Source organism: Streptopelia decaocto, assembly GCF_964273445.1.
Source record: "Streptopelia decaocto genome assembly, chromosome: 5".
Classification (NCBI taxonomy): Eukaryota; Metazoa; Chordata; class Aves; order Columbiformes; family Columbidae; genus Streptopelia; species Streptopelia decaocto.
Window position 1 is genome coordinate 57,518,008 of NC_138659.1, and position 17,322 is coordinate 57,535,329.

General features: G+C 59.0%; 2 protein-coding genes across 2 annotated transcripts; one reads left to right on the forward strand and one right to left on the reverse strand.

The window, feature by feature from the left end:
* Positions 1–261: 261 nt before the first annotated feature.
* PGAM1 (phosphoglycerate mutase 1) lies at positions 262–2,873 on the reverse strand. The gene is made up of 4 exons (XM_082052942.1): positions 2,640–2,873; positions 2,023–2,297; positions 1,352–1,532; positions 262–1,255 (listed from the first exon to the last, which is right to left on the reverse strand). Exons 1-4 carry the CDS (start codon positions 2,776–2,778, stop codon positions 1,086–1,088), a joined length of 765 nt encoding a protein of 254 aa, XP_081909068.1. The 5' UTR covers positions 2,779–2,873; the 3' UTR covers positions 262–1,085.
* A 445-nt stretch (positions 2,874–3,318) lies between these two features.
* RRP12 (ribosomal RNA processing 12 homolog) lies at positions 3,319–17,153 on the forward strand. The gene is made up of 34 exons (XM_082052941.1): positions 3,319–3,497; positions 4,551–4,786; positions 4,885–4,968; positions 5,208–5,284; positions 5,433–5,538; positions 5,689–5,805; positions 5,913–6,051; positions 6,347–6,474; positions 6,782–6,880; positions 6,961–7,052; positions 7,130–7,241; positions 7,406–7,503; positions 7,632–7,746; positions 8,008–8,150; positions 8,328–8,449; positions 8,593–8,657; positions 8,768–8,930; positions 9,028–9,182; positions 9,560–9,627; positions 9,820–9,913; positions 10,115–10,273; positions 10,374–10,454; positions 10,537–10,642; positions 10,800–10,907; positions 11,009–11,166; positions 11,532–11,623; positions 11,736–11,894; positions 12,015–12,187; positions 12,319–12,435; positions 12,763–12,812; positions 13,081–13,159; positions 13,405–13,472; positions 13,725–13,807; positions 14,010–17,153. The coding sequence occupies exons 1-34, from the start codon at positions 3,359–3,361 to the stop codon at positions 14,110–14,112; spliced, it is 3,888 nt and encodes a 1,295-aa protein (XP_081909067.1). The 5' UTR covers positions 3,319–3,358; the 3' UTR covers positions 14,113–17,153.
* The last annotated feature ends 169 nt before the right edge of the window (positions 17,154–17,322 follow it).

The following is a 17,322-nucleotide window of genomic DNA, read 5'->3' on the forward strand; positions in this document are numbered from 1 at the left end:
CTGCATCTCCTCTGACCACACATGCACTGCGTGTCCTTGGGAATAGGGTGTGCCACAGCCACAGCCTCAAAGCTACTGAGCGGCAGGGCGTCACCCTATCTGCAGGGATTGCAGAGCTGTGCTTTGCTGCCCCAGCTCCAAGCGCCTTCTGCACCTCTGTCTGCAGCCAGCAGCGACGTGCACAACAGGAGCCCAGGGGAGGTGCTGGGTGAGGCAGCCGCACGCACCCTGAAGCACGTGGTGGAGAGAAGCAGTGACACCTTGTAACTGCACATAATTCCTTTATTGAACTGGAACGAGACAGCTGCTATTGTCAGACAGTTAACACTGACCCCCTGTAAGCCCAGGCTCATGGCACCAGCAGAGGGGGAGGCCACAGCGACAAGGCCACACACACGCACGTGGGATGGAGCACAATGGCACCTGCTACACTAGCAGGACTAGGATGGGCTTTGGCTGGGGGAAAGATGTGGCAGACACGAACCTCCGGACAACAGGCTCTCACCTTGTCCAAAAGCAATAAGTTAAAGCAGGGGGTGGCAGAGCTAGGTCCAGAGTCGTGAGTACCACCCTTGGGTGCTGTACCACATGCACCAAAACACAACCCTTTCAGTGTCTGCGCATCTCAATCCTTGTGCCACACACCCACGAGGGGATGGGGTACCCATGTTGGTCGCTGTGCTCACCCCACTGCTCCCAGGAAGACTAAATCAAGCAACAGAGCTACAGTAATCAGGTGACGAGAGCTGCCAAGGAAGCAAAGCAGAGGAGGAGCCTGGTGTGGAAAGGGATCGCTTGGCGGGTCGCCCTGCAGACAGGGCCTGAGGGCTGGGATCTCAGCAGGGAAAGGTGTGTGGTCACTGCCTGGCAGAGCTGGGGCTCCCTCTCACGCCACCTCTCCACACACTCATCCCCTTGCCCCGGGCTGTCTCCAGAGGGAAGCCTGGTCCCGAGGGAACGGGCCTAATCCTGGGGAGCTGCTCCAGCTCTGCAGCTCCAAGTTCCTACGGCTGTGGGGGGTGTGCACAGAGGGGTGGGGGGACAGTGGGGAACTCATCTACTACATGCTAGACTGCTGCCCACCCTCACTTCTTGACCTTTCCCTGAGCAGCGACAGCCTCCATGGCCTTGCGCACTGTCTCCTCATCCCCCAGGAACTGCATGGGCTTGACAGGCTTCAGGTTCTTGTCCAGCTCGTAAACAATAGGGATGCCAGTGGGCAGGTTCAGCTCCATGATGGCCTCTTCTGACATGCCTGTGAACACAGAGGCACTGTCACTTGTGGTCCTGCTCACACAATGCCAGCTGGGGCAGCAGGGAGACCCCAGATAGCCCTGCAGGGCTGACGTACCTTCCAGGTGCTTGACAATCCCACGCAGACTATTGCCATGGGCAGCAATAAGGACTCGCTTTCCCTCTTTGATCTGCGGGACAATTTCCTCATTCCAGAAAGGCAGAGCCCGGGCAATGGTGTCCTTCAGGCTCTCACATGTTGGCAGCTGGTCCTCTGTCAGGTCAGCATAGCGACGGTCCTGGGAGAATGGCCACACTCACTCTGCAGCCCGACACCATGTGGGAAGGCAGCAGCAGGACCTTCATCCCCCCCATCCCAAACTCCCTGCCTGGGGACCTGGCTACATGTAGGCAAAGCTGAGCTTGGAAGCAAAGAAGTGCCTTTGAATTTTGAGCCTGTGCTCAGCACCCCTCCTAGAGAAAACCATACATCACTTGCTTGGACAAAGAGACCAGAGCAAACATCCGTGCACGGGTCACAGGACTAATCATTAACAGAGGTGTCATCCCTTCCGCTTTGCATCTATGTGCAATGCCCAGAGGTTCAACTTCTCTAGGGAGGAAGTGGGACAAACTCAGCCCCACACCAGCCAGCACTGTGTACCACAGTCCCAGTTGCTGCAACGGAGACAGAAGAGACCTTGCAGAGGAATCCAGACCACACTGCAGGGACCGAAGGTGGCTTTTAGGAGCCTCCCAGCAAGGCAGATGAAACCCGATGGGTCTTACCTTGCTGATGGTGCTGTAGAAGGGGTGATCAGACTGCATGGGAGGTGGAGGGATGTCATACGAACGCCTCCAGATCTTCACTTGCGCCTCACCATGCTTTGCCGCCGTCTCAGCCTTGTTCAAACCAGTGAGAGCCCCATAGTGCCTCTCATTCAGGCGCCAGGTTCGGATAACGGGTAACCACATCTGATCGATGGCATCCAGCACGGTCCAGAGGGTACGGATGGCCCGTTTCTGTACCGAGGTGAAGCAAATGTCGAACTCGTAGCCGGCATCTGGAAAAGACCGGGGAAAGGGGGGCGGGGGGGACAGCGGCGAGGTGAGTGCCAGGTCTTATGCAACCGGTGAGGGGCCAAGGGCGGCGGCCTCGCCGCCAACTCGCCCTAAGGGGCGGGCCAGCGGCGGAGGGGACGCCACCGTTACCGAAGAACCAGCCCTTCCCGGTACCTGGGGCTGTCTCCTCGGTACTGGAGCCCCCTCCCCGGCACCGGAGGCCCTCCCCCGGGCATCGGGGGGCCCCAAAACCACTCCCACCAGGCCCGAGGCTGCCGCGCGAGGCCACACACCCCCCTCACGGCCTAACCCATCCCCGCCCGCCTTTCACCGGTCACCGGTACCTCGGAGGGCCTCGCCGCCACGCCGCGCCTCTTGCTGACCGGCGGGGCTGAGATCGGCGTCGTACCAGCCGCTGAAGCGGTTCTCCAGGTTCCAGGCGCTCTCTCCGTGGCGGACGAGCACGAGGCGGTACGCGGCCATGGCGGCGGAGCGGGGATCGGGACGGTCCGGTGCGCGCGCGCTCTCTCCTCACGCTGCCGCCCCGGCTGCCGCGCGCGACTGACGCTACCGGCGTGGCGCCGCCCCGCCCCTCCCCGCGCGGTAAGGCGGGGCCTGGCGCGCACGCGCAGAGCGGTGGGCAGGCGGAGGCGCACGTAGCGCATGGCGCGGCCGGGAAGGGCGGCGTGACCTTCAGGGGCGTGACGTCACTGAGCGTAACGCACACGCAGTAACGCACCATGGCCGCTCAGCCGTGCCGGGCAGCGACCTCAATTGCGGGGGGGTGTGAACGGTTCCAGATGGGTTCGGCACCAGCCGTACCCCTCGCCTCGCAGGGGGATGTCCCGCAGCTTGTCCTGATGGCGGCTGCTCCTGAGTCCTTTGAGGCTCCCGGCCAAGCCCCAACCGGCCACGGTCCCCCTCCGCTTCCCCAATCCTGCTTCGCACCCGCCCCGCCGGCAGGCGGCCAGCCTTGAGGGCAGCGCTGCCCTCACTCAAGATGGCGGCCGGCGCCGGAAGCGGAAGGGGGTGTGGCGCGGCGGCACGTGGAGCCGGTTCCAGCATGGCGCGGAGCGGACGGCTCCGGTCCGGCGCTGCCTCCAAGCTGAAGCGGTGGCGGAAGGGCCACAGCAGCGACTGCAACCCCGAGACCCGCCAGCACCGCCTGGCCGCCCGCAGCCGCTTCTGCAGCCGGCCCGCGGGTGAGGGCAGAGAGGCGGGCATGGGGCGGGGTCCCGGTGCGGGCAGAGGCCTCGGTGCGGGCAGCTCCCTGTCTGTGCCCGGCCCTTCCCGGGGTGGGGGCTGCAGAGGCGCGGAGGGGCTGCGGGGCGAGCCTCTGGGTCCCCGGCTCCCGAGAGCTGGGGCGGGAGTGTCCGGAGCCGCTGACCCCCGAGCTACAGCCCGGGAGGTGGAGGCAGCAAACCGGGGAGGGAAACGGAGCCCGCGGCATAACGAGTGTGTCCTCCTTATCTTCTCCGTGACACCGGGGCTGTGAGCACGAAACGGAGCACGGCATGCAGCCGCGCCTGTCACCCCGCCGGGGCCATGCCTGCGGCCGCCAGGGCAATCACCGTCCCAGCAGCGGGACCCCCGGCGAGCTCATGGCAGGAGCAGTTCGGGCTCCCAAAAGTCCGAGGCCGTGCCTGTGAGTGCTGCTGTGGCGTCTGTCATGGAGAGGAAGGCGACAGAGGCTTCTGATTAGAAGGCTTCGTGATGGAGAAGACAAACCCCAGAGCATCCCAGTCCACAAAGGGCTGGAGTTGCACAGCTCTGGCTGCTGCTGGCCAGGGAGATCTTTCTTCTGCTCATGAAGAAATGCCTCTTGCAGCACGCACTGTCCCCTTGCAGCTGGTTGCAAGCTGGTGTGACTTAGGGGGACACGAAGCCTGTGCCTTGACTGTCTGGTTGCCAGGGTTTCCATGCAAAGAAGATAAATGGGGCAAAGTATACTGAGCACTGAGGTTAAAGCCTTGATATACCAGGATGTGTTTGTGAGGGCGTAGTGCTCCCCTCCATCGAAGGAGGTGGCCGGACTGCACCCTGGTTTGTTTTCACAAGAATTATGACCTCTCTCCAGTTATCACTCTGCTTTCTCCCATCAGAAGGAGGCAGCATCTGTGTCCCACGTGCTGGAGATGAGCTCCAGCCAAGTTGTGTCTGATGGGGAAGGGAAGGAGGGGGATGTAGGGGATTTTGTGGTGAATGGCAGAGCAATGCAACTTCACACGTCTGACCATACCCATTCTTCCTGACAGAGAAAAGCAACTTGACAGTGGATGCGGTGAAGCTGCACAATGAACTGCAGTCAGGGTCCCTGCGTTTGGAGCGACCAAGTGACAGCACTCAGCTCCGTATGGAGGAGGATGATGCTGGGGAAGCCGCCACAGAGAAGTCCTCTGGCACTTTCCTGAGCGGGCTGAGCGACTGCACCAACGTCACCTTCAGCAAGGTGCAGCGCTTCTGGGAGTCCAACTCTGCTGCTCACAAAGAGGTGCGAGAAGGAGCAGGGCTCGGTGGGGGTGTCTGGTGGAAATGGCCTCCCCAGACATCAGGCTGAGGGTGCTGACCTGCTTTGTTTGCTGCTCATAGATCTGTGCCGTGCTGGCAGCCGTGACAGAGGTGATCCGCTCACGGGGGGGCAAGGAGAGCGAGACAGAGTATTTTGCTGCACTGGTGAGTGATGTTCATGGGAAGGAGGTGTGAGGAAAGCTGCTGTTGACAGCCTGGTTGGCCTCTCAGGAGTGTTGGTGGTGGAATGTGATGTTCTCATAGCCAAGGTCCTGGACATCCTTCTCCAGCAGAGATGCTGTTGGGCTGTTCTTGGTTTCTCTGCCCCAGTCCCCAAGGGCTGGGGAAGGGCTAGCCTGATGTGAACTCCCGCTCCCCCTCGCTCACATTTCCTCTGTTCCCAGATGACCACACTGGAGGCAGTGGAGTCCCCCGAGTCACTTGCTGCTGTTGCCTACCTTCTCAACCTTGTCCTAAAGCGGTGAGTGGCTGATAGAAGAGCAGGGAGAGCTGCCCATGCTCACCATGGAAGAGGGGCCAGTGCTGTCCCCCTCCCCAGGCTGGGGATGCAGTTCCCTGTGAGACTGTCACTGGCTGCCTGCTCCTGACACATCCCTTTTTGCTGGCAGGGTCCCAAGCCCTGTGCTCATAAAAAAGTTCTCAGATGCCTCAAAAGCCTTCACAAGTATCATCTCCTCACAGGCCTGCAGCAGCTCCACCTCAGCCCTGCGATGGGTGAGTACCCGAGAGGCAGCCAGTGGTACCAACTCTGGCCAGGGTTGTGAGAGCTGGAGTCAAGGTGGCGCTGGGTGCTCTGCCTGCGGCCGTTGCAGTGAGGAGGAGTTTCGGTGGGTTGATGCTGACGCCATTGCTGCTCCCTTGTAGATCCTCTCCTGCCTGGCTACGCTGCTGCGGAAGCAGGACTTGGCGGCCTGGAACTACCCTGTCACCCTCCAGGTCTATCATGGCTTGCTGAGCTTCTGTGTTCATACCAAGCCCAAGGTAAGCACCCCTGGTGAGGAATAACACTGCCTTTGGGGCTTGTTCCTGGGGCTGACTATGCTCCCAGGGTCTGCGGCTCCTACAGACCTCAGTTCTCCTTCCCCCAGGTGCGGAAAGCAGCACAGCATGGCGTATGCTCTGTCCTGAGGGGCAGCGAGTTCATGTTTGGAGACACAGCTCCTGAGCATCACCCCGCAGCACCCTCCACCGCCAAGTTCTGTGTGCAGGAGATTGAAAAAGCTGGAGGTGTGGGGCACTGGAGCAAGGGCTCTGCAGCTGAGTATGGGAGGGCCTGTGGCTGTGGGAGAATGAGGACTTGAAGGGAAAAGGGGAGGGTGCAGCACCTTGGATTGCTGGGGAGGATATGAGAAGCCTCAGGGGCAGCTAAGGTGTTTTGAAGAGTCCTCAGCCATCTGTCTGTTGTTCTGCTTTTCCTAGAAGCTGGGGAGAGTGTTCACCCCAGCTCTGTCACAGGGGTTTTGCCTCAGGCATTTCTTTGCCAAGGAGCACCACGGGCTCAGGTGTTGTTTTGCTCCTGCAGGCACCAAGGAGGCGACCACCACCCTGCACGTCTTGTCCCTGCTGCGGGACCTGCTGCCCTGCTTCCCCGCAACTGTGGTGAAGACTTGCTGTGAAACCTTGCTCCGAGTCATGACACTCAGCCACATGGTGAGTGTCCCCGTGCTCGGGATGGGGAGGGCAGCTCCTTTGCCCCTTGCTGTGCCATGGAAGGGCTCAAACCCTGTTGGCTGCCAGCTAGGAGCCTGGAAACAGAGGATGCAGGCACAGAGGAGCCCAGGGCAGCTGGCACTTGCTGGCTTGCCTGCTCTGGATGAGGGGGGCTGAAAACGGGGTGCAGTCACAGCAGCAGTGGGCTTCCCCAGGCAGAGCCTGCTTTGAGGTTGTGGAGGCAGGGGTGTGAAGAGGTGCCACTTGCTGTGGAGCTACCCCCCTCCTGATGCCGTGTCCTTCGCAGCTGGTGACAGCATGTGCCATGCAAGCCTTCCACAGCCTCTTCAGCGCCCAGGCCAGCGTGGCCTGCCTGCCGGCCGAGCTCAATGCCCAAATCATCACCGTGAGTGTGGGGTGTTGGTGTGGGGGGTGAGGGATGGCGCTGGCAGTGCCATGGCATGCACCCACCCTCTGCTTCCCCAGGCTCTCTACGACTACGTGCCCAGCACAAGCGACCTGCAGCCACTGCTGACCTGGCTGTCCACCATGGAGCGGGCACATGTCAACCTGGGCAGGTGCGGGCAGGAGCTGTGTCTGGGCAGGGGGAGAGATGGCCGCTCGGTCTCTCACCTGCCTTGTCTCTCTGCTCCAGGCTGCAGAAGGACCTCTGCTGGGCTCACCTGCCCCGGCTCTTCTCTGCTGCCATGAACTGCTTCCTCTCCCCACACTCCCAGGTGGTGTCGGCGGCGGCGCAGACCCTGGAGGTACCATGCATGGGTGCTGCTCCATGCGTGGCTGCTCTGGTCCTCACGGGGGGCTGTGCCCTGAGGGTTTGGGGCTTACCAGGGGATGGTGTGTCTCTTTGTGCCTGCCAGGCTGGGGGATCTGTAGTACACTGCCACTCCATTTTCTGTGTTTGTCCTTGCAGACCCTCCTGAGTGAGTGTGTTGCTCCTCACATGGATGGCCTGGGCACTGTCTCCGCATCTGCCTCAGCCCCTGCTGCCTTCCTGTGCAAGATGTTCAAGTGAGGAGCGGTGGTGTGGGAGAGGCTGTCCCTGTGGGCCTGGCTAAGCTCTGAGCAACCTCTGCCCAGTCCCCGATCAGTGCTGGGTCGGTCCCTGCCAGTGTGACCATCTCCTCTCTCCCCCACAGGTCAGTGGAGGAGGGCCTGACATACCGTTTCCACGCGGCATGGGGTGAGGTGCTGCGGGTGCTGGAGGTCTTCTTCGAGATGTGTGGGAAGCAGTGTCACCCGATCATGAGGAAGGTGAGCCAGGCTGTCAGGGGCATCCATGGAGGCAGGTGGGGTGGCAGTGCTGCTGCCTGGCCTGTGTTGCCCTCTCCAGCTGCAGCACGGGGCCACCCTGCTGCCCGCCATCCTGCCTGTGTGTGGGTAGGGTGTGCACAGCTCTGGCACTCAGCATGGGGACACACAGGGCAGCTGGCATCCCTGGGCAGGAATAGCAAGTGATACATGCTGGATCTGTTTCTGTGGCTCTGCTGTGACCATCCTGCCCTGTCCTCACAGTGTCTCCGGTCCCTGTGTGACCTACGTCTGTCCCCGCACTTCCCCCACACCGCTGAAGTGGACCAGGCGGTGGGGGCTGCTGTAAGCGCCATGGGCCCTGAGGTGCTGCTGGAGGCTGTGCCTCTGGAGATCGACGGCAAGGAGTGAGTGCAGTCACGGGGTTGCAGTTTGGCAGCTGTTCATGTTCTTGTTCAGTGCCCTTATGGTGCTGGAGGGGTTTGGCGCTGCTGACTTGCCCTGTGCCCAGCTTTGGGGCTGGGCGGAGGTGCCCTGTGCCCAGGGGCTGGTGTGCCCCCCTGACCCCTGCCTTCCCTCCCCAGGGAGACACTAGATTTCCCTCGCAGCTGGCTCCTGCCGGTGCTGCGGGACTATGTGCAGGGTGCGCGGCTCGGCTTCTTCACCAGCTACTTCTTGCCCTTGGCGGCCACCCTGAAAAGCAGAGGTGAGCAGGCTGACACAGTGGGGGTTCCAGCAGCTGAGGTCCTGCACTCCTGGGAGCTCCAGGGACCTTCCATCCCTCCCCTGAAGCCGAACAGGTTTTTGCTATCTCTGCTGCTCAGCTCATCTCCCTCTTCTCTTCTGCAGCCGTGGAGTTTACCCAGGCTGGAAAGAGTGTGGAGGCCAAGATCTACGACACGCTGCAGTGGCAGGTCAAGAGGGGTGCCTAGGAGCCCTGCTGTGGCATTCCCGTGGCGCCAGGCTGGGGAGCGGTGACTTGGGCGAAAGGGGCTGGCCTCCCATGTCTCTCTTTGCCTTCCAGGTCTGGACTCTGCTGCCCGGCTTCTGCACCCGCCCCACAGACGTGCTGGGGGCCTTCAAGGGGCTGGCCCGCACCTTGGGCATGGCCATCAGCGAGCGCCCGGACCTGCGCCCCACCGTGTGCCAGGCCTTGCGCACCCTTATCCACAAAGGATGCCAGACAGGTTGGGGAGGACAGACCCTTGTGGTGGGTCCCTGTCCCCTGTGGTGACCCAGAAAGGGGAGATGCTGATCTGCACCCCTTTGTCATTCTCTCCCTAGATGCAGAGCGGGCAGAAGTGGGTCGATTTGCTAAAAATTTCCTGCCCATTCTGTTCAACGTGTACAGCCAGGCTGAGGAGGATGCAGGCAGCAACGCTCAGCGCCGCTCTGTGCTGGACACTGTCCGTGCTTACTTGACCATCACCGACCCCCAGGTGAGGGCCTGGGGCAGTGGGGCAGGCTGTGCTGGCCCAGAACAGCATCTCCCAGCCATACCCAGTTTGATGGGGCTGTGGTGGGTGCCTGAGTGGAGAGGACAGGAGGAAAGATGCTGGGCCGAAAGCAGCCCTTCCCTGCCCTCATGGGAAGGGACCCCTTCCCAGCCAGTGGTTTGGGATTTCCCAGTCTTGCAGCTGTGCCTGGCACATTGTGCACAAGCCCTTTGGGAATTTGCCCTGTTCTTTGTGGACCCACTGGTGCTTCTGGTCTCTGCAAAGTCCTGTCCCAAGGCGTTTGCCCCCTGGATTGCAAACTCTTGTAGAAGTGCTCCCTTCATTCAGTTCTGATCCTGCCCTGTGTGCCTATCCTGCAGATGGTGTGCGGGTTCCTGCAGAAAGCCAGTGAGAAGCTGACCAGTCCTGAGAGCTCCGAGTTTACCAGGTAACACCTCGGGGCTGGTGCTAATGGGTAGAGCTGCCACCTTCCTCCTGGTGAGCAGCACTGAGGCATTTGTGCTGTCCCATGTGTGCCGCTTTTATGTGTCCCATGAGACTCGCAGCTGGAATCCCAGCTTGGTTAGAGGAGTGTTAGTGACCATGCAGTCACCCACCTGCTTGTCCCTCTCTGCTGCAGGCTTTCCATCCTGGACCTGGTAGTGGCAATGGCTCCCTATGCCGATGAGCCGTCTCTGGGCTGCCTGTACCGCACCATCCAACCTTCCCTCCAGGTGAGTCAGCCCCCAGTCCCACAGGTGCAGGGGGTGCAGTGGGGCACCTTCTGCTTGCTGCCAACTCAGACCCACGCTGCGGGGGGCTGAGCAGCTGCTGTAGGGGACAGGTCTCTGTTGGGTGGCGTGGGGTGCTGGTCTTTCCAGACACTGTGGCGAGTGGCTGGCCTGACAGCAGGGGCACATCGGCTGTCTCTGCAGAGCAAGGAGCACAGCATGCAGAAGAAGGCGTATCGTGTGCTGGAGGAGGTGTGTGCTGCTCCACATGGTCCCTGCCAGGCCTTTGTCCGCTCCCACCTGCGGGATCTGCAGACGGCGCTGCTGGACTCGCTCAAGAGCGCGGCGTCCCCGGCCAAGAGGGTGAGAGCAAGGGCTGCGGTGGCTGAGCTCAGCCGTGGGCAGCAGGACAGCAAGGCGTGTGTCTCTGCGTGTACCAACACTGGGCCGTTTCTTTCCCCAGCCCCGGCTGAAGTGCCTGTTCCACATCGTGAAGCAGCTCTCTGCAGAGCATGAGCCCTTCATCACTGCCCTGGTCCCAGAGGTGAGCATGGTCCCTGTGGGGACATGGCTGGTTCGGGCCATGGGGGTGGCAACAGTGATGTGACATGTTCGTGTGCCTCCAGGTCATCCTGTGCACCAAGGAGGTGTCGGTGGGAGCCCGCAAGAATGCTTTTGCGCTGCTCGTGGAGATGGGGCATGCCTTCATCCGCTTCGGGCCCACCCCGCAAGGTGAGCTCCAGCTCCACTTGCTCAGCCCCACGGCTGCTTTGTCCCCAGGGGAATCAGACCCATGCTCAGCACTCTGCTGAAACAGGAGTCAGACCCATGCCCGGGGATGTTGCTGGGCAGGGGGTGAGTGGGGTCCTGAGTCCTTCCCCTCCTGCAGAGGCCATGGAGAGGTTCCTGCTGCTGATCTACGCGGGGCTTACGGGCTCGGTCACCATGATCAGCTGCACGGTGCTGGCACTGACCCGACTGTTCTTCGAGTTCAAAGGTGAGCAGGAGGGCTGGGGGCCAAGGACAGCACAGGGGGATGAGGCAGGCCCTTCGGTGAAGGCGGAGACTGGCTGTGGCTGAGCCCTGCTGTGGTTGCAGATCACCTGGAGCTGGGCGTGGTGGAGCAGCTCCTGCAGAACGTCTGCCTACTGCTGGCCTCCCGCACACGGGATGTGGTGAAGGCAGCCTTGGGCTTCCTCAAAGTTGTGCTGCTGCTGGTGGACACCAAGCTGCTGGCCAAGCATGTCCAGGTCATGGTAAGATCCCACTGTGGGGTGACCCATGGGGCATGGTGAAGCACAACCTTGGTCTTGGTGGCTTAGAAAGAAGTGAGGAGGCCTCTCTCCTGAATGCTGGCATGGACCAGCCAGAGAAACCCTGTGAACCAGTCCTGCCAAGCAGGGAGACTTCACCACAGCCCTGCCAGGGTTGGGTATGGGGAGGTGGTTTAGTGCTAGAGTTACATTATGGCTGTAGTCAATGATCTTGAGGGTCTCTTCCAACCAAAATGCTTCTATGAGATGGCAGCAGGATGAGCTGGGTGGCTGTGCAGGGGAGTGGTGGGAGGCTGGGTGCCCAGGGCAGGGGTGCTCTGTTCTCAAGGGTCTCTCTCTCCTGGCAGCTGGAGGCCTTGGGGAACCTTTCGGACGACATGAGACGCCATTTCCGCATGAAGCTGCGAAATCTCTTCACCAAGTTCATCCGCAAATTCGGGTGAGCTGGGGACTCCTGGGTTGTGCTGGAGCCGCACTGGGGCAGGAAGGGAGCTCCCTGGGAAGCAGTGTGGGAGGAGGTGGGCACTGATGACTCTCGGTGCGCTCCTTAGCTTCGAGCTGGTGAAGGGGCTGCTGCCGGTCGAGTACCACAAGGTGCTGGTGAACATCCGCAAGGCTGAAGCCCGGAGCCGCAAGCAGCGCGCCCTGAGGCAGGCGGCTGCGGATACTGATGAAGAGGAGGCACCACCAGCACAGCCCAGAGGAGACAGGTAAAGATGGGCCAGGGTGAAGAGGGAACAGTGCTGTTGAATTTGCTCAGCTGGTGCCTCTAGAGATGCTGGGGACATCTCTGGGGTCTGATTCCATCATCCTGCCTGCCTTTTGACCAGCATGGAGGAGATCCTGGCTGACTCGGAGGATGAGGATGAGGAAGAGGAGGAACGGCAGCAGAGCAAGGAGCGGAGGAAGCAAGCACGGCAGAAGGGCCAGGCCTGGCTGAAGGAAGGGGAAGAGGATGAGCCTCTCAACTTTCTGGACCCCAATGTGTCCCAGCGGGTGCTGGGTGAGGAACAGATCTTGGGATGTGGCTGGAGTGGAATGGATGGAGCTCGTGTGATGCACAGTGTCCCTGGGGTACTACTGCTCCCAGGAGTAGGTCCTTCCTTAGGTTCTGACCACCCTCTTTGTGAGCAGCCACCAAGCCAGGCCCCAGGCGGTCCAGAGGAGTGAGCCATGACTTCCAGATGTCTGAGGATGGGCGCCTGATCATCCACGAAGAGGAGGAGGAGATGGACGATGCTGAAGCCAAAGGTACTGCCTGGCTGGCCGGGGGGCACGTCAGACTTGCTTTGGTACTCTGTTTTCTTTGTGGCACCCATATATGGGAGCTTGGGGGAATGTGAGTGCAAGCAGCAGGGGTTAGTGTGTCCTGGTGTCACACCCAGTGGCTCTCATTTGGGCCACTGCCATCCAGGGGAGGTGGCCCACTTCATCACCAGGAGGGTGCTGGGTGAGACACAGCCACCTGTGCTGGTTCGGCAGGGGCACCCCGCTCCCGCAGCCCACTCCAGGGGCTGGAACGGTACCGGGGCTCACCTGCACCCCCTCCTACACTAACCCTCTTGTCCTGTGCTATAGGAGTGGACGAGGAGATGAAAGATGTGCTGCAAGATGTAGGCCTCCGCAGTGTGAGTATGGGGCTCATGCTCATGAGGAGACGTGGGGGGGCTTGGCACAGTCCTGCCTATGCCACAGCAGCTGCAGCTGTGCCCCAGAGGCCAGTGGGTACACCAGGCAAGTGCCAGATGCGTGGAGGGATGTGGGAGGCTTGCTGGGGACAGGGGACATGCACAGGCAGTCTTGGAAGGTCTCTGGGCCCACATGGGAGGAAGCAGGAGGTCAGGGTTACATGGGAGGACAAGCTAGCTGCAGGCTCTCCACTGCTTTCTTCTGCAGAAGAAAAGCCAGAAGCGTCGGTTCAGAGAGGAGCAGGAAGATGAGGAACCTGAGTCTGGGACCTACCCTCAGTACAGAGGTTCGTTCTCTGCCTGTGCCCCGTCTGGGGTTCCCCAGGGGGGCAGAACCACATACCTGTCTTGCAGGGCAGCTGAAGCAGAGATCTTTGCTCATGGGAAATGGTCATCCTTCTCTGCTGTCCTCACAGCCAAGAGCTGAAGGCAAAACCAGGAACAGCTTCCCCAGCTCTGGTGCATTCTGGCATAGGAAATGGGAATAGGGAGTCCTGGGGCCCCTTTTCAACACACATTCCCTGTTTTCCAGCTGGAGGCTCTGGGATCCACCGGCAGCTGGACAAGCAGCCAGCCTTTGGTGCGGAGTACAGATCCAAGGTCAGGGACCTGGGAGGTGGCAGGGTTTGGGTATGGGGATGCTTGGGGTTCTGCTGGGGCAGGGCTGCTGCTGCTCAAAGCAGGTGTCTGTAGCAGCATCTGGGTGGAAAATCAGCTCCAAGGGCCATGTGCTCAGCTGGCATCCCGCTGTGACATAGTCTTTGGGGTGTCCAGGTGCCAGGGTTGCACCAGAACAGGGCACTTGCGTCTCCCCTGGTGCTGAATCTTCTCCCATGTCACTTTCTCCCACAGAAGGGCAAAGGTGATGTGAAGAAGAAGGGCCAGCTTGACCCCTATGCCTACATCCCCCTGAACAGAGCTAAACTCAACAGAAGGTAAGGCTGGCCAGGAAGGGCTCAGGGTGGCAAACAGGGCCAAAATCTGCCTTTGATCCTGTGTTTTGTTGTTATGTTGTTTTTGTGGGTCTGGGAACTCCCTGCCAGCCTCTGTGCCGCTCCTTCCAGAGCCTGGAGCATCCCTGCCTGTCAGCTGTGCCCAGTGCCCATACTAACCCAGCCTCCTCCTCCCTCTCCCCAGGAAGCAGGCGAAAATGCAGGGCCAGTTCAAGGGGCTGATGAAGGGTGCCCAGCGTGGAGCTAAAGCCGGCCGCAGGAACCGTCTGAAGGCCCAGCGCCCCTGAGGAGCCCTGGGTGCTCGGTCTGCACCTGCACAAGGATGGACAACACCCCGTGGCCTCTGGACAGGGGCTTGCTGAGTGGAGCAGACAGTGACCTGCATCTGTTTGGGACTCCCTGGGAACCCACCCCATTGGCATTACAGACTCATGGCCCCAGCCCTGCCTTCCTGTGCCTGGAGGAAGGTGTGGGGTAGCCTGATGCGGGGCAGGGGCGGTGTGTGAAAGCAAGGAAAGCATAATGAATTCTTTATGTTGATAAATACCCACAGTTCCTACCCAGCCCAGATTCCTCCTGTCTTTCCCTGAAAAGCTGTGCACTGCCTGCATGCTGTGCAGCAAGGCAGAGCCCGTGTCCTGTGCTCGTCTGGCAGACATGCATAGGGCTGAGTCGTGGGGTTGACCAAAGAAAGAAACCAGAGGGGTTGTGAAGTTCTTTGCTTACAACCAGCTTCCTTATAGACCCTCCCTCTTGGCAGGATCTTCTGGATGAACAGGGTCTCAGCCCTAAGCTGTGGGCCAGGGGATTTCTGCCATTTGGCTGCCCCTGCTTTCTGTTTTGCCGCTGCTTTTCTATTATCAGTCACGCCTGGCTGCAGAGCAGAATGGTTCACTGCAAATTTCTTCAAATTGGCTAGAAAACTACTCCTGCAAACTCTATGCCTTGCCCTTTCCCATACTCAGGAGAGCTGAGAGGAGCCCTTTCCTCTGCTCTGACCATCTGCCAACTGGACCTGAGCAGCGCAAATAATCCTGGACCTTTTTAGCTGTCCAACCATCTCAGGTTGACATAAGCATCTAGTTTTGCTCAGTTACTTCTGCACTGAGCCCAAAAGATGATGTTTGGCCAAAGCACACTGAAGAGAATGGAGCTGAGGGTAATGGACACAGGTTCAGTTGCTCACATTGCAAATAACATGTATTTGTGAACAGAGCTGGCTTTCCCTTCCTCTTCTACATGAAAAAGCCTTTAGTCTTTGCCATTTCCTACTGTGGTAGCTTACATGCTGGAATTGCAACGCTTCTCAGTCTTCTAATAAGCTAAAGGGATTGTGCTTGTTCAGCTTGTTACTGCAGGCTTCTTTCTGGAGGCTGCAAATCCAGTTTTGTGCCTCTTACATGCTTTTTGATTTTTTCCAAGATCCTTTTAAAAGCCTGGGGGTGGAGTATGAGCTCTTGTACTGGTATTGGTCCTGCATTGTCAGGAACACTGTCCCCTTCCTGTTTCCCCACCCAGAGGTCTCACTTGAACCCTCAAGCCCTAGGGCCACGTTGAGGTGCTGCTCTAATCCCACCAGAAGGTAGCTCACAGCCTGGCTTATAGGACAGGCATCTCCTGACCATGTTCAGTCAGCAGGAGCTACATGCACCTCCTGCTGCCTGCAGCCTTGGCCTGATGCCCTCTGTCCCCTGAGAAGGATAGGGGGAGACAGGCAGCTGTCACCTTCTGAGCCCCAACACCTGTCACAAGTGGCTCCAGGCTTACCAGAGCTATCTGTTACTGCTTTTTCTCTTCTCTCCTTGGAGACAGAGCCTGGAGAAGGCTGTAGCTAATTCATTTAAAAGCTACAGATTACTCACTGTATTGTTCTTCATTTGCATGTTGTTGCTTAAATTAGTGCACGCCTGTGTGGAACAGAAGAGTTTCATTAGCACAGAAGATGGTGTTCGCCAGAGCCGGTGTCCAGAGAACAGATTCTTCTGCAACAGCATCTTGTTAATCAGCTAATTAATCATGTAACGCAGTAGAAAGCCTTGGAGACGAGACGTCATCCTGCCCAGAGAGGCTGGCTGCGAGTCAAGCCTGCTCCCCACAGCAGCTGTCCCTGCTGGGGAGCGGAGCTGCAGCTCAGGGGCTCGCTGGAGCCTGAGCACAGCTCTCTGCTACGGGGCAGGGCGAGGGGTGGTGTGGGGTCCTACCTCCTGCAGATACCAGCCACAAATATTTTGTGGTTACCTGCAGAGGAGAACAAAACAGGCACCTGGAGCAATGCCTGGTTTTTGTTGCTCAAGCTGGAGGGCGGCTGGAGGCAATTTCTTCACCCAGCATGCTGTTAAACCATGCAACTCCTTTCTGCAGGTGACAGCGGGCAATGACAGTGTCCTTGTGTTCAGCTGTGCTTTTGCAGGAAACTGTCACGAAGGGCTCTTAACCTTGCAGATAGCTTCAAAGCAGGTCTGCAAGCTGTGGCCTGCAGGTGTCCTGGGCTCGCTTGAGGAGAGACTGACAGGACTAACAGGCTCCCTGGGCTGGCTGGGACAGTTGCAGATGCCCACATTGAATTTTAAAGCTTAAAATCAGGAGGAGAAGGACAACTTCATTGTTTTCTTCCCCTAGAAGCCGCCTGCCTGGGTTGTGTCCGCTGTGATGTGCTGCTGAGGGGAGTGCATGTGCCCCATGGGGCTGTGGCCACCACCACCTTCTCCAGGCACGCTGTAGCACCTCTGGGGCTCCCCACTTGTTAAGGATGGCAATAAGCTGAGACAGTCTGTTCCCTGACACCAATTCAAAGCCAGGATTGGGCACACACCAAGGGATGGGCAAACCCTCCTCAGGGCAGCAGTGTAAGAAGAACCTTGGTGTTTATATGCTAAAATGATTGGCAGTAAGATAATTAAGCGTTGAGGCTTAAAATGGCAAGGGACCACTCCAGCTGAAATATAGTCAATTAAAAAAATGTCAGATTAATTCCTAGTCCCACCAGCACTCTAATCTACAGCTTAGCTTATTGTTTCTAAAAAGTTGTCTTTCTTTTCTTGGTTGCTACCTGAAAGCTCTGTGCAAATCTGGTGCAGGCAGTGTGCAGGGGCACGGGGCAGCTTGGGCCAAGGCAGGAATAAACAAACAAACAAAACCAGATAGGAAACAAAGAAACAAAACTTTCCCAGTGTCTCTGTTGCTCTAATTTTTCCATGATGGTGAGCAAAGATAACAGATCTTCAAGCAGGGATGCAAGTTGGGGTTTATGGTGTAACTCCTGCTTCTTGGAGCACTCCATGTGGTCTCTGGGGCTCAGGCAGACCCTGCTGTGTTGGTTACCTATAAGCCACAAATTAAATGTTTCCTTGAAATAAAATGGCTACAACTGTTATTCTTCTACTGAACGTTAAGGCTCGGAGTGTCAGATGTGCACAAGACTCTGAAAGGCCACAAGAACTTCCACAACTCTGTACCCCTGTCCCCGTGTGCTGGTCAAGCCGGCATTGGCCCTTCTT